This window comes from Lissotriton vulgaris, chromosome 7 (assembly GCF_964263255.1).
Source record: "Lissotriton vulgaris chromosome 7, aLisVul1.2, whole genome shotgun sequence".
Lineage (NCBI taxonomy): Eukaryota > Metazoa > Chordata > Amphibia > Caudata > Salamandridae > Lissotriton > Lissotriton vulgaris.
In genome coordinates, this window is record NC_141695.1 from 1,307,996,598 (window position 1) to 1,308,013,861 (window position 17,264).

Sequence of the window (17,264 nt, forward strand, 5' to 3'; positions counted from 1 at the left end):
ACAGATACAAAATACAGAAACGTTGAGAAATGTTGCAGCACCATGGTTAGTTACTATTCTATCTCTTGTTTTCTCAACAGGGCATAAAATCCTGTTCATCAAAGTAAGTATATGCAGCACCTTTGCATAAGTAGTCCTTCTGGAAACCTGATCAGTAAATCAAGTATTTTCTTTCTCTTCTAGTTGTTCTTCCGAAGAAAAACGCAGTGTCCCAGGTGTATCGAAATACAGGAGTCTGTACCAGGAGCCCGAGATTGGTCTAATTGAGTATATAATATGGAAGAAACTTCGGTCAGCTATAAGTCCAGGTATAGAATGGCGGAGTCTGCTATCAATTTTGTCTAGTTAGAAAAGTTGTTAAGGCCGGTTCTTGGCTAAGTCTGAAAGATCTCAAATGGGTTGCTTGCGCAAAGAATATTTTTCTTTTCTTATAGTGATGATGCGTTTCAGAGTCGTGTGGGTTTGGTGGTAGAAGACGATGTCTAGTTCTATTCCAGCAATCTTCTTAACACATACCAAGTCTTATTGAACAATAGAGCCGATGGTTTAATGTTAAGTTTGTCAATGGTACACAGCAGGGCCATTAATAAAAGCGAAAGTTCATACTTGAAAAAGTCAGTTGCACCAGTGCCCCCACTGCTGCTAACAGCATTCTCCACCCAGTTCACTCTGACCTCACAACTATCCCCATCATTCTAGAATTGTTGGCAGCAGCGCTTAGATAGCTGAGACAGAACATAACGTTTAGGTGTTTTCTTTTTGCTCTTGAAGTGGACTTAGCTCATTGAGCAGATCCGAGAGACCGTCAAAATATTGGACACTAATTGATATCTCTGCAGTAGTAAATTCTGTGCAGTGATTCTGAACTTATTGAAGTCAATATTCTTGGTTCATTAAAGCAGGTTATCTCCCTTTTCGGTTCACCCAGTGTCAGGGAATGTGTGAACAGCAGACAGAAAGAAAAGGATAAGATAATGGTCAGACAAATCTACCACTGTGGGCTCTTCCCTTGAGAGATGGTCTCCTTTGTATATTATTAAGTTCAGTTCAGATTGTTAGAGATAAAATATTCTCATTATTGGGGTACCACCACAGTCTGATACAGGAACTCTAAAAACAGAGAAGACTCCACCACAGAGCAAGGAATTACAACAGCATTTATTGTAAACACACTCGAGTAGAAACACACTTGAGTGGAGAGAACACAACAGCATGGCTACGCTCAGAGTTCTCTGCCTGGCACAGGGTCACACAGATATTTATACATCTGTTATCAGGTACAAAGGGCCAGACACCTAATCAAAGTTGCATGTAAGCATGGAACATTACTATGAGCATACCGTAAGTCATATTCATCTGTTGCCACAAGGCACATATTGGATACTGCAGGAGGAGAGCTGAGTAGATAATCATGAGAAAATTACTAATTGTCTGGTTTACTTATAGACTTGCACAAGGCCATATGTAGCTGGAAAAACAGCATGTATGGTTAAAGACCTTGAACACAGTGATCAGCCAAGGAAAAAGGGTGTGAGCAAACAGCACATAGGAGCAAGAAATGACAGAATGGCTATAGAATGTGTTGCAAAGGTCAATGTTTCACTGATGTTCACGATGTAGGTAACAGGTTAACAGTATCTTGCCCCAGTATTGGAACTTTCATAGATTCCCATGCTTTGTATCATTCCCCGTCGTCAGCCTGGGAGCCTCGGTAAATAGAAAATACCATAGCAGTATGTACAAAAGAGAAAGAAAGGCCTAGGCCTCATCTCATTTTGCAGCATATCTACCTCTTTTTGTAAAGGAGACCAAAATTTTGCAACAACCAATCAGATTAGCCTCACCCTATAGAACCCACCTGAGAGAGCCTCAGAGCCTCAGATTTTCTACCGCACGTTGTGCTAAGGGAGTCTCCACTGAGCTCTGCTCAGATTTCTCTTCAACTTTTGAATTTCAACTGTATTCTCTTCAGGATGCTGTTTTCCCCTGTTTTCATCATCAGACATGGAGAAAAAAGGCCTTTTTAGAGCTTGTGCTACCTGTTGTAAAAGGAGGCGTTAGGTGAATGACCCTCATAAGATGGCATTTATTGCCTGTATCCGGACCACAAATTCTAGGTAAGATAAACATAAGGGTCCATGAGGGCCGTTTTTTACCTGGTTCCAGAAGCTAAAATCTAGAACAGATCCAGTTTCTAGTATGGCAGTGATGAGGCCTCATCGGCTGCGTCTTTGTGGAGATCTGAGAAGGAATACAATTTCACCTGATTTATTGTGAGCAGCGCACTCAAAACGCCTTCAGAAGACCTCCTGTGGGTCTGACAGGTGCAGTCCAACTAAATCTCCTCACTGAGGTGTAAAGGAGAGGATGGGACTTACAAAGGAAATTCCTCAAAAAGCCGCTAAAAAGACCTCCCGGGGGTCTGACAGGCGCAGTCCACCTGAATCTCCTCACCGAGGTGTAAAGGAGAGGAAGGGGCTTATAACAGGAGAAACTGGTGTGAGGAAGTCTAGCTCGTCGTAGACGATGGCAGTGTTGACGATGACACCGTCGACGACGATGGCAGTGTCGACGATGACACTGTCAACGACGACACCGTCGACGACGGCAGTGTCGACAACGACAGCGTAGACAACGATGGCAGTGTAGACTACACCATCGACGACGATGGCAGTGTAGACGACACCGTCGACGACGATGGCAGTGTAGACGACACCGTCGACGACTATGGCAGTGTAGAAGACACCGTCGACGACGATGGCAGTGTAGACGACACCGTCGACGACTATGGCAGTGTAGACGACACCGTCGACGACTATGGCAGTGTAGACGACACCGTCGACGACGATGGCAGTGTAGACGACACCGTCGACGACGATGGCAGTGTAGACGACACAGTCGATGACGATGGCAGTATAGACACCGTCGACGACGATGGCAGTGTAGACGACACAGTCGACGACGATGGCAGTGTAGACGACACAGTCGACGACGATGGCAGTGTAGACGACATCGTCCACGACGATGGCAGTGTAGACGACACCGTCTACGACAATGGCAGTGTAGACGACACCGTTGACGACGATGCCAGTGTAGACACCGTTAACGACGATGCCAGTGCAGACAACCCCGTTGACGATAGCAGTGTAGACAACAGGGTTGGCGACGATAGCGTAGACGACGATGTCTACATCGTCTACGAAAACCGTCAACGACAGTGTCGACGGACATATATATATATATATATATATATATATATATATCCAATTACTGCTCCGGCGTTTGTAATCACCAACGGAGAAAGACACGGACTCCAAAATCAGCATACACTGCTGGCTGCAGTGACTTTATTAAATTATAACTGATGCGAGATGTCGGGCAGGATGACGCGTTTCGGCTAACGTGTAGCCTTGCTCACATAACCTCGCTGCTCAAACAACTGTGTTTAAATACATTGATTAATTGTGCTCAGGTTATAAATTGAACTACACAAATGAAAAAAAGTGAAAACATACTGCGATGTGAACTACAAGTCTGTTTTCCAAACAAGTACTACCTGCACAGATGCATTTATATATACTACATGATATCATGTTAGATGTATGCATTATGACAATTGATTTGCAAATATTAACAATCCTAATACAATTTGTGACAATTTGGAAAACGACAGAAGGTGATGTCTAATGGGAGGCTTTGAAAAATGTTTTTTAACTGTATCAATACACTTAGTCTAAAAGTTGTATGTTATTTACAACCACAGTTCTGCAGTGCCACTCTGAGGAATAAAGCATTTTTCACATTCGAAAAGCGTAAATTTGCAAATATCGATGTTATAATGCAATCAATGATAATACAATCTAACATTTCAAAATATAAAACATTATGTGCTTGTATTGAAACCAAAAAAATTGTCTTTAACGTTTTTAAGAAAAATACTAATTGCATGAAGCTAATCACAGATCCAAATTCCAAATATACAAATATGATTAAAATGTAATAACTAAATCCAAGACAGCGCAAGCAGAATTTATCTGTGCAGATTGTATCAATTGTTTGTCAAAAAGCGAAAAAGACAAAAACAAAAACAAACGCCTATGATCCCTTTCTGAAATTCGCAGCAAAAGAAATTTGTTAGTGAGTTGCAGTGATACTAAAGTGCAAGTATTGTGACGTGTAGTAAAACGTGTTTCAAGGAACAAAATACTGAACCAGTAAGTGTTTAACAAACACTGGAATAGACCGGTTAAGAAGGATCAGCCTAGAGTAGAACTATTTGAAACATGATGGTTAATGCCAGTATACTAAAAAAAAGTTATTTTTACTGTGGCAAATATCCATCAATCCAATGGAGCACTCATGTGTCTGTTGGGAGCAAAAGGTTTTCAAATCTAAACATGACCTACAAGGTAGGTAGACTGAATAAGAATACAGACAGATTGTTTAGGAAAAATCAGGCTTTAGGGAATAGACCTGGCATCGGAATCACATTAATCAATCAAACCAAATAGATAGCGGATTTAAGTATACAGAGATATACCATTAGCATAAGCATATTTACAATTTGTTGTATAACATAGAGGAAAGATACAGCTGAATTGTATGATTAGGACCAATAATTCTACAGAAAATGGTGAATATCTTCACAGATGTTCAACCCGTTAGGGGTCTTACAGTTAAGTTTCAAAATATATTTGGTCTCTAATTTTCGCAACCTTTTCTCGCGATCACCACCTCGCTTGTTTAGGGGCACATTATCGATTACAAAATATTGTAACATATTAAGATTACCACTGTGCTCATTATTGATGTGGCGTGCCACAGTATATGTGACGTCTGAATTAACAGTGGCCCGCAAATGTTGCAGTATTCGTTGGTGAACTGGGACCTTTGTGCTCCCTACATAGCGGAGACCACAGCCACATTGTAGCACATAGACCGCATGGTCTGTGCGGCATGTATAGTGCCCCTTTAGTTTAGATGGTATGTTGGAGAAACCATCAATGTATGTTTTGGTGTTGACACCAAACTTACATGCCCGGCAGGTATTACATTTGAAGAAGCCCATACTGGCTGTGAGCCAGTTCTTGTTGATGTCTTGTTCTGGGCTGGTCCTAACCAGGTCACTACGCATAGATCTAGCTTTGCGGTAAGTGTAGTTTGGCCTAATGGGTAGAGTTTGGGCCAGGACAGTATAAGTCAGGACAATTGGCCATTGTGCGTTGATAATGCCTTTTATCGCTTTCGCCTGTCTGCTAAAGGTTGAAATGAACCTACATGGTGGTGTCTTATTAATTATGCTCTCAACATCATGGGTATTATCCACCGATTCTGATGTTAATGGGAGACTTTTCTCCGTTTTTGTACATAGCAAATCATTTCTCTCTTTGGCATTGGCTTTGGCTAACGCAGAGTCCAACAGTTTGGCTGAATAGCCACGTTGTAACATTCTGCTTCTGGCTGCGAGTTGTGCTGCCTTCATTGCTGCTTTGGTACTACATGCCCTGCGAATTCTTAAAAATTGGCCATATGGCAACCCTGTGATGGTATGTTGTGGGTGAAAGCTGGATGCATGTAGCAGGGAATTCCCTGCTGTGGGTTTGCGATACAATTGTGTACTGATATGGTTGTTCTCAATGATTACCGCAATGTTTAAGAAATGTACTTGATGTTGATCGATGTAGGCGGTAAACTGCAAATTTAAATCATTTTCGTTGATCGTATTAACAAAAATTTTCGCTTCAGATACATCCCCCTCCAAACAATAAATATATCATCGATATATCTCCAGACGTGTATTAGATGTTTATCGGACAATAACCTGTGCTGTCCCCTTAGTACATGCTCCTCCCACCAGCCCACGTGTAAACACGCGTAGCCGGGGGAGAAGCATGCACTCATGGCCACACCTTGTAATTGCTTAAACACTTTGCCATCAAATAAGAATAGGTTGTTATTTAAACATAGGTTAATCATACTGAGTAACATTTTGTTATGATTATAAAATGCTATGTTTCTATTCTGTAGAAAGTGTTCGACTGCATTAAGGCCATCGGCATGTCTAATGCTTGTGTATAAAGAACACCATCGAGAGTCATGAGGAGATAATCTTCTGCCCAAGTGATAGTACTCAATTTACACAGGAAATCTTTAGAGTCTCTGAGATATGTTGGTAGGGAGACAACGTGTTCTTGAAGATAATGATCCACATACTTACATGTGTTTTCAAAAACACTGTCCTTAGCGGAAATAATGGGACGTCCGGGAACTGGTGTGGTTAGCTTGTGGACTTTAGGTATAAGGTAGAAGGTTGGTAGGGTAGGAAAATCCCTACTTAAGAAACACAGTTAATCCTTGGTTATCAAACCTTCTCGTTTCCAAGCCAAGAGTTGTGTTTTGTACTCCTTGTTGACCCTATTGACTGTCACACCATTGGATTGCTCATAACACTCTGCATTGTTCAGATGTTGATAAGCCTCTGCTTTGTATTCAGTTTTGTCCCAGAGTACTAAGTTTCCCCCCTTATCCGAGTTTTTTACTATCATTCAGTTGTTAGTTTTTAGTTTCTCCATCAGTTGAAATATGGTTTGGTTCTTTACATCCCTTTTCGCCCTTTATTGTCCTGATATGTAGTTTCTTTAATTCATCCGTGACCCGATCATGGAAAATGTCTAAGGCGTCACGCGGCATAATCGGGACAAATGAAGATGGTGCTTTAAACGGACTGCCACCAGCTGCCGAAATAGTTATTCCTTCCTCATCAGCTATGCTTTGCGTGCTGGTGGTTTGTGAATTGTCCGTTGCCTCTCTACCAAGGGAAAAAAGAGTTTTAAAAAGGGGAATTTGTTTAGCATTGAGTCTACTGGGGCCGGGAGCAGAGGCATCAGTGGGGTTGATTGATGTTGTTTGGTTTTTAATCTTAAAAAATTTAGCTAATTTGAGTTTACGTATGAACTTGTAAACATCAACTCTTGTATCCACAAAATTAAAATTGCTTTCTGGACTGTTGCTCAGCCCCAGACTCAATAATTGCAATTCCGCACTGTTCAATTCAACATTGGTAAGATTGATAATCGTGTTCTGGGCACTTACGTCTACTTGTTCTGTTGTTTCTTTTTGTAAAATCGTCCTCGCCCTCTGCTTTGCACATTTCCGTTGTTGCCGCCTTTTGTAGTTCCTGCGCTAGTTGTAGGAGGGTTGGCATTCCTTGAACGCAGGGTCGATTTTCTCTGCTGGTGAATATAGTCCATTTCTTCAGCATATGTTAGGGGCCCCAGAGCTGCAATGCTACCAGTTTCTGAACCACTGTCTTCCGTTTCTGATATTGTGATACTGGCGTCAGAAGATGAAGCAGTGACATTGCTCGCACCCGCTTTTGGTTCTTGGTTTGATTTTGGTAGCACTCTTGCACCTCGTTGTTTTTTGATGAGGTCATATTTACGGGCAAAGGTGAAGACTTGGCCTCGCTCGTAATCATTCTTGTCACGAGTGAATTTGTACGCTTTCCTGGCTTTTATGGTGCCTTCCTGCTTCTTAATCCGCACTGCCATCTCTTGTAAGCTCTTGTCTATATACTCTTTATTGCTCGGTGTAGTGAGAAGTTGCAGTTCTTGATTAATGTGACTAATTTCTTTTACGTTTTCCTCTCTGTCAATCACTGCATACTTGATCAGTAGGCAAACCAGTCGCATAGAAGCTTCCAAATTGCTCTCCGCCCAGTCTTTTAGGAGTAGCGGGTTTGGATTTTCAAAACTCGGGGCTAACATTATTCTCAGCCCACGAGGAATTCTATTCACTTCATGATACTTTTGAAGTGATTTAATTTCCCACCACTTCGTTAACTCATTGCGGGTGTTCTTCTCCAACTCCTTAAGTAATGACTTGACATCCGTACTTTGCTCCATCTCCGGAGTTGGTTGTTTATTCAATTCCGGGATAGTTGTCAAATTGTCAAATAGTTCTTCGGCTGCCTTTTCGCGTTCGAGCAGCGCCTCGTCCGATATTGTATCGCACTTATATACTCAGTTCTTTTCACAGTCCCCGGTAGCTTATTATCTTTCACTCCCGTTTCCCATCAGTGTAAAAGCACCTCTTCACCTGCTTCCGTAGATTTCTATTCAGCTGTTACCAGGTAATACTCTGCCTCCACGCTCGCAATGTCAATTACGTGGGAATCCACACAAAGTCTCACCGTTCAGCGACTTGTTTGACAGGCGCAGTCCAACTAAATCTCCTCACTAAGGAGTAAAGGAGAGGATGGGACTTACAAAGGAAATTCCTCAAAAAGCATCTAAAAAGACTTCCCGGGGGTCTGACAGGCGCAGTCCACCTGAATCTCCTCACCGAGGTGTAAAGGAGAGGAAGGGACTTATAACAGGAGAAACTGGTATGAGGAAGTCTAGCTCGTCGTCGACGATGGCAGTGTCGACGACGACACCGTCGACGACGATGGCAGTGTCGACGACGACACCGTCGACGACGATGGCAGTGTCGACGACGACACCGTCGACGATGGCAGTGTCGACGACAACACCGTCGACAACAATTGCAGTGTCGACGACGACAGTGTAGATGACGATGGCAGTGTAGACGACACCGTCGACGACGATGGCAATGTAGACGACACCGGCGACGACGATGGCAATGTAGACGACACTGTCGACGATGATGGCAGTGTAGACTACACCGTCGACGACGATGGCAATGTAGACGACACTGTCGACGACGATGGCAGTGTAGACTACACCGTCGACGACGATGGCAGTGTAGACAACACCGTCGACGACGATGGCAGTGTATATGACACCGTCTACGACGATGGCAGTGTAGACGACACCGTTGACGACGATGCCAGTGTAGACAACACCGTTGACGATAGCAGTGTAGATGACAGCGTCGACGATAGCGTAGACGACGATGTCTACATCGTCTACGACAACCGTCAACGACAGTGTCAACGGATATATATATATATATATATGCATTACCTCGCAGCTGCGCTCTCCATTGGTGAATTACGAGGCAAGGACCAGCTTGTAACAGCATACATTTATTTATTTGTCAAACAAACAGACTGCCATGTCGCGTTTCGGCCGTCCCAGCGGCCTTGGTCACATGGCGTTACAAAGTGCTCAGCCCTATTTAAAGTGCAAAGTGCAGTCACATGTCGGTTGATGGATATAGAAGAAATACTATCAGTATAAATACATATGCTTTGTAGTTGTAGATACATTACTAGCTGTATAAATACACAAAACTTTGTATTGATTTTAGACATTTTTTATATATTATAGCTAAAGATGTCTATAGAGTGTTTTGGAATAAAAATGGCGTGTTACAGTCACATAGCGCTATTACATAATACCTGCATGAATGCTGGTTTCAAGCTCCAAAACAAATCTAAGTTAATTTTATCCTCATCCATCTGACACTGCATATCTTAGAATTCAAAGAAACACGTGCTCACCGATACATGCTCAAAATCATAACTAAGAAAAACCCCCAATAAATTCTATTGTTACATTGAAATAAATAAAATCATAAAGTGATCGACTAATATCATAGAACTGTACAGAAGATATGTTCAATTGTGAAATGTTATCCAGTCACTGGGTATACTTGACAATGCGTATTTTAAACGATCATCTTTGTCTCAGCATTCATCATATAGCCATATTTTGCTCATATACCTATTTTGCATATCATGCATTACCACGAAGGTAGCATACATTGAGTAGCTTATAAAGTGACCTTGTGCTATAGTGCAATTTATTCAAAGTGACTGGTGCATAGAGGTTTCAGAGACTTGACAGCAGGGGAAAGTGTGGGGATGAACGGCTGGGGGAGAAGGAAGAAGACATTTTCATAAGTGTCAATAGAATCCATTTCAAGACACAACTTTAAGTGCTAAATTCATACAGTACGTAATGTGATAAACAATATATTAAAATTAATTGAACCAGCATCCAATTAATCATGCCGTTAAAACGAATTACAACAATACTATAAAATCGACCTATTATAAAAAGGATATCGGTGACATGACTAAAACCAGCAATCATAAAAGACACTTGGATAAAACTACCCTAATATCTAAAAAACGGCTAAAATCAGTTATGTCTATTTTATACATCGCAAATGTAAATATGTTTTCAATAAAAACAATATAATTAACACAATATAAATATGTATAAATACAAATTGTGCAAGTATTGATCCAATTCCTCTTTCCGGTCTAACTAAAGTGCTGTTAATATATGTCTATTTACCATGTATCTCACTATAGTGTGCCTGGTCCAATTCATAAATAAGTATGGAGGTCCTCTGTGGTATTGAGGCCTCCAGGCCATTTGGAGTTAAACTCCAGAATGTATTTAGTCTCCAGTTTACGCATGTAAGCCTCTCTGTCACCCCCTCTTTTGGTGGCCGGGACAGATTCGATTGCATAATATTTTAAGCACTGAGGTCTACTGTTGTGCCATGCCTCAAAGTGTCTTGCAACCGGATAGCTTTGATCTTTATTCGTGATAGCGCGTAGGTGCTGCAAAATCCTCTTATGGATCTGCAGCTTACTACTTCCTACATACTTCAGTTGACAATCACATTCCAAGATGTAAACACAATACTCAGTCCTACAGGTAAGATGTTGTTTAATTTCCCTAGTAGTCTTTGGGATTACAGTAGTATATTTCTTAGTGTTCACACCATGTTGGCACTCCTTACATGCCAGGCACTTATAGAAGCCCCTACTACTTGGCCGCCATGGTTCTTCACCCAGATGTTCCTGACTCTTTTTGGAAAGAATAGTGCCCATGCTCAGGCCTTTACGGTAGGTTATTGACGGGCTAGTGGGCATCAATTCTCCAATTAGTGGGTCATCTTGAACAAAATGCCAATTTCTCCTGACAATACTCCTGAGTTCTTTTTCCTGCTTTGAGTACGTCATTATTAATCTTACTGGATTGGCATCTCCATTCTGTGATATGCTGGGTTTAGGGTTGTATTTTAACAATTCTCCTCTTGCTTTTAGCCGTGATTTTCTTATGGCGGTTTCTATTATCTTTGTACTATAACCCCTATCCACAAATCTCATTAGACTTTCTTCTTGCTTAATGACCATATCTTCATTATTGCTACAGATACGGCGGATGCGAAGCATCTCACCATATGGTATTGATTTCATCAAATGCTGAGGATGGGCACTCGTTGCGTGTAAAAGAGTGTTCCTCGCCGTCGGTTTTCTAAAAAGGGTAGTACTAAAAACATTATTTGATAAAAAAAAACCTGCACATCTAAGAATGTCAACGATTCCTTGCTTATGCTAGAGGTAAAATTCAAGTTAAGATCATTCACATTGATTTCCTGTATGAAAGTTAAAATGCTTTCTTCAGAGCCATGCCACACAATAAAAAGATCATCAATAAAACGAAGCCATGAGATTATATTAGATGTACAATACTGCTCAAATTTGCGTCTGAGGACCAGTTCCTCCCACCACTCCATGAACAGGCACGCGTAACTTGGGGAGAAACTGGCCCCCATTGCCACACCCTGAACCTGTTGGAACATTTGTCCATTGAACATGAAATAGTTGTTCTCGAGGCAGAATGACAGCATTTCCAAAAGCATTTTTGTATGATGGGCTAATTCCATACGCCTGCTGCCAAGATAGTACTCACACGCACGCAGGCCATCCCTATGCTTTATGCATGTATACAAAAAACTGACATCCAATGTTACCAGTAACAAGTCTGGTGTCCACACAATCTCCTCTAATTTATGCAAGAAATCACTTGAGTCCTGTACGTAAGATTTCAGGGATTTCATGTGCGGCTGTAGAAAGTAGTCAATATACCTAGAGAGATTTTCCAGAGGACCGCCACATGCCGCAATGATTGGTCTTCCCGGCGGTGCAGTAATGTTTTTGTGGACCTTAGGTATAAAGTATATGTACGGGACCAGTGGGTGGTCCTTCTTTATGTACTTGAACTCATCCCCACTTGACATACCAAGTCCATTCCATGCCACCAGATTCCTACATAGATTTTCCAGCATGGTCCTATATTTCTGTGGGTTGCTTTTTACATAACATTGGATGTCATCCAGTTGTCTGTGCGCCTCTTCAAGATAATTTTTGATAGGCCACAGAACAATATTCCCGCCTTTATCGGAATTCCGAACCATCACTTCTGCATCCTGTAACTTTGTTGCCAGTTGGTTCAGTTTTCTCTCTTTGCTCGTATATTGTCGCTTATTATCGTTGTTATTTTGAGCCAGCTTTTTAATTTGTTGCACCATTGCGTTGCTGAAAGCATCAAGCCCATCCCGTGTCGCCAGGGGAATATACTTATATTTAGGCTTAAATGGGGTACTTGGCTTCTTTTGTCCACTTAACGCCACTCTTTCTTGTGTCCCCATATTCTCCTCACTCCCTAGCTGACACATATCATGGAACACGTTTATATCGCTAACTGCAAGTCCTGAGGTGCTTGTCCCAGATTTTGATGATTCCATATTTGGGCCCACTGTTTTGTGTACAAATTGCTTCTTTAATTTTAGTTTCCGTATATATTGATAGATGTCAGCCCTTGTCCTTATATATGAAAAGTTAGATTCAGGGCAAAAGCTTAATCCCAGACTCAAAAGTTTGCGCTCTGCTGCTGACAGGACCACGGAGCTTACATTTATTATGGATTTAGCTTGTAATTGTTCCATAGTCTGCTCCATCTGCAAGCTCCCACCACTTTGTGAGTCAACTGCAGAGTTTATGGCTAGGGCTGGGGCTTCCTGGTTCCTCCCCGGCCCCGTCTGCGTTTGATCGCATCTCCTTTGTTTGGCGGCTTTTCTCCTGCCCCTCCTACGCTGGGATTTGGTTGCGTGGTTTTTCCCTGGAAGCGCGGTCTCAGAGTATCTTTTCTGTTGTCTTTTAAAACTGTCAACTCTTCCCCCAAGGTTAACACAACATTACTTTTGGTTCTTGCATTCTCATTGTCCGAACCGCTCTCTGCAGCAGAGCTATATACAGATATATCATCAGTTTCTGGTAAGGCTGACACTTTACTTGCTGCGCCTCGTTTACTGGCTGTGGCTGCTCTCAGATTGTCATAACGGCGTACAAAAAAGTAAATATTTGGCCGTTAGCATAATCGTCTCTGTCTCTTTTAAACTTGTATATTTTCTTGGTCTTGATTTTCTCCTCCTCTTTGGACAATCTTATTGTCATTTCATCCCTCATTTTTGTGGACTGTGGGGTTTCTTTGTCGCCTAATTGTGTTTTGATTTTCTCCTCCAGCGCATCTATCCTCTTTTGAAGCTGCTCCCCATCTACCTCTGCAAATTTCACCAGGATTTCCATCAACTTGCGTGAGGAATCTAATTTACACTGGCCCCACTCGACCATCATTAGGGGGTTGGGTGCCTCGTAGCTGGGGGCCAGCATAATGCGCAGCCCCCTTGGGACTCTTCCAACATTGAGGTACCTCTTTAAGGAGCGGGCTTCCCACCATTTGGACTGTTCATTTCTTTTTAGCTTCTCCAGCTCTTTAAACAAATCCCTGATGTTACTGTTCTCCGCACCGCTCTGCCCCCCTTCAACCTCCTTGTCAATATTATTCTCATTCTCTATTTCATCAGAGAACATCTCCTGTGCGGTGAGCTCCCGGGCCCTCCGTACATCCCCTGACATGTTCTGTTGTTTGACAATTACTTTTTGTGCTGTGTCTGCGCAAATAGCCGACCCCAATTCCCAAGAAGTCTCTGTCGGCACTATGCCAACACTGGTCGGTTTATGCGTATTCCTCCTCTCTCCGTGTGATCGTCACTGTAAGTGTGATTCGTCCTTACCATAAGTCACGACTCCCAATAGATGCACATGGGGTCTCGCCGCCTGTTCTCACGAACGGCATCACGGGTCCCGCTCTTGGCGTCCTGGTCTGCCGCCGCCTCTAGGTCAAAGATTGCTTCCGGTGCTTGCTTCCACCGGATGACGATCGAATTGGATGGCCTCACTCCTTCCCTTGAATGGGATTCGAAAAGTGCCCCCGGGGTCCCAGCCAACACTCCTCCTCGCGGCGAAGGTTTAGCAGATACCCGGTGACTGTAGACTGCTCGCCATGAAGCCTGCTTACAGAGGAGGGGGTCCAGCACCGGCAACAGTCCAATGCCGGTAATTATCTGCAATACCTCGCAGCTGCGCTCTCCATTGGTGAATTACGGGGCAAGGACCAGCTTGTAACAGCATACATTTATTTATTTGTCAAACAAACAGACTGCCATGACGCGTTTCGGCCATCCCAGCGGCCTTGGTCACATGGCGTTACAAAGTGCTCAGCCCTATTTAAAGTGCAAAGTGCAGTCACATGTCAGTTGATGGATATAGAAGAAATTCTATCAGTATAAATACATATGCTTTGTAATTGTAGTTATATATATAAAAAAAAAAATAATAATACTGTCAGGGAAACCAGCCTGTGACAGAAGGGCATGATGTAGTTACAGTGCTAGATGATGATTATGATTCATCTGATGAGGACCAGAATGTGGAACATATCCAAAATCCTGACGCAAAATAGGGCTTCACCGTCCCTGGACCTTGTACATTCGCCTCTAGCTGACATAGGAGGTTTCGATAACCTTAAGGAAAGAGCATCTAAAAGATTTGGCCTTTCTGTTCCTGTGGTACAGTCAGACTGTTTCTTCTATGATTTTAAAGAACCTTTCAAGAATCTATATAATAGAGCATGTTTGGAATGAAGGCAAGAAGGTGATGCAGTCTCCAGGTATCTACGTATACCGCGTCTGGAGAAAAAAGTTAAGGCACCGGAGGACAGTCCAGCCTGTCTTATTGGTCCACCTAGACCGGCCTCTGTTATTTCTCAGGCGACGCAAAGAAAATCAAGAAACCCGACGGCACCCATGACTGCACCGCCAGACAGAGAGGGCAGGCACAGAGACGATGTAGATAAGAGGTTTTCCTTTATGTCTAGCCTCCTTGTTAGGGCCTCGAACGCACTAGCAATTTTGAGACAATATGTTCGACAAATGTGGTGCGATCTCTCTCCTTTCATTGATCAGCTTCCAGTGAGTGCCAAAGCGGAAGCGAGAAAGATCCTGGAAGAAGGTGAATGATCTTCATCTGAGATTATAGATTGTGCAATGGACATTGCTACAACAGCTTTGCGTGCCTTGGCAGATTCAGCGGTCCTGAGGCGTCAAGGTTGGCTGAGATGTACCTGGTTTTGCCCGAAGGTGCAGAATAAAATTCTGGATCTGCCCTTCGATGGAGATATGCTGTTTGGCAAGCATATAGATGATGCTTTACAAGACAATAAAAAAAAAAGGATACCGAGACGGCAAGATCTTTGGGCACACTTCAATATCGAAAAGTACCTTTCTGGGGTGCAAGATGAAAAGGTTTCTCTAAATATGGGGGAGGTTATCAACATCGCTACTCCTCCTATTCACAATCCTCTCAATCATTCAAGCCTCAGTACTCTCAAAGGCAAAATCAATTGACGTCCTTCGTAGACAAGGACGTAAAGGGAGAGATACTTCTAAATGTCAATAGCGGCTTCCAGGCTCTGCCTACTGGTCCTTCACCCCTTGTAACACCAATGGGGGGGCAGGTTTACACATTTTCTCGATTGCTGGAAGATCATAACAACAGATCGGTGGGTTCTGAATATCGTTCAATTTGGCCATACACTAGAACTCCAAAACCTTCCACCTCCCAGAGCTCCTTGCGCCACAGAATCAAAACACCTGCATCTTCTCCGTTCCGAAGTTTGTCAACTGCTCACCAAGGGAGCGATAGAACCAGTGCCACTTTCTCAAAGAGGAAGAGGGTTCTAATCCAGGTTTTTTCCTCATCCACAAGACGGAGGAAAAGTGGCGCCCAATCTTTGATCTGAGGGAGCTCGACACCTATCTCATAAAACTCTCTTTTTTGAATGGTCTCGCTTCAAGACGTCTTACGTCTTCTAAATCCAGGGGATTATATGGCGACTGTGGATCTCCAGGACGCATATTTCCACGTTCCAAGCCACCCAGCTCACAGAAAATATTTACGCCTCACAGTAGCCAAGAGCCACTTTCAGTTCAAAGTACTACTGTTCGTGCTCCGATCTGCTCCGTGGATATTCACAAGGGTGTTGGCCCTGGTAGCAACATTCCTAAGGAAACAATCACTGGAAGTTTTCCCTTACCTAGACTATTAGTTGATAAAAGCTCCGTCTTCTCAAGCATCGACAAGGGCAGTCGAAAGTAACATTCAACTTTTCAATCACCTGGGTCTGCATCAGTCTTTATTCCATCCAGGAGGGTCAAGTTCATGGGCTCCATTCAGGATACAAGAAGCTGCAAGGTTTATCCTTCGGAAGATGGACAGAAAAAGATAATCTCTCAACATTCATTCATTCATTCATTCATTCATTCATTCTCTGCCAACCATTTACAAAAGAGACGATCCCTGTCAGTTCGTCTATACAAGTCTTTCCTAGGATTGATCTCATCTGGCATACCATTAGTTCCGCATTGCAGACTGCGAATGCGCCCCTTGCAAGAACAACTGAACATGCGAGGGCGCGAAGTGGAAGGTTCTTTCGGGGACAAGATAAAGGTCACTCCTCTCATGAGAAAAGCAGCAGGCTGGTGGGCTATCAAGGAGAACATCTTGAGTGGTCTCTCTTTCAGAATGGCTCCATCCCCTTTGATTTTAACAAGAGACACCTCTATGGAATGGAGGGGCTCTGTCTTACAGGACCTCCAAGTGAGCAGTAACTGGTACTCGGAATAGCATTTTCTTCATATCAATCTCTAAGATTTCATAGCGAATCGCCTAGCCTTGCAGGCTTTCAGGCCGAAAGTTAAAGCCGCAACCGTGCTGGTCAGGACGGACAACACAACAGCCATGCATTACATAACCAAGCAGGAAGGTATGAGGTCTCATCTGCTCTCGAAAGAAGCCCAGGGAATATGGGAATGGGCAATTCTTTCAGCAGATCATCTACCAGGCACTCTCAACACAACAGCAGACACCTTGAGTCGTCTGAAATCGGCCTGTCACGAGTGGGAATTGGATCAAGACACTCTGGAGGAAGTGTTAGGCGCACTTGTTTACGCCTTTCCTCCAAATCACCTAATCCCACGGCTTCTCAGGAAAATAAAGATGGAACCTTGCAGGATGATCTTAATAGCACCAGAGTGGCCACACCAATTCTGGTTCACACAACTTCTCCTGCTTTATCAGGTCCAACCATTTCACCTAG

At 43.0% G+C, this 17,264-nt stretch overlaps 1 protein-coding gene across 1 annotated transcript in view; it reads left to right on the top strand.

Moving 5' to 3' along the window:
• Positions 1-17,264, top strand: part of LOC147703560 (zinc-binding protein A33-like) — a 242,831-nt gene that overhangs the window by 120,526 nt on the left and 105,041 nt on the right. Inside the window, exons 4-5 of the mRNA XM_086928932.1 lie at positions 81-103; positions 184-308. Coding sequence (XP_086785058.1) covers positions 81-103; positions 184-308 — 148 coding nt within the window. The remainder of the gene's footprint in view (positions 1-80; positions 104-183; positions 309-17,264) is intronic.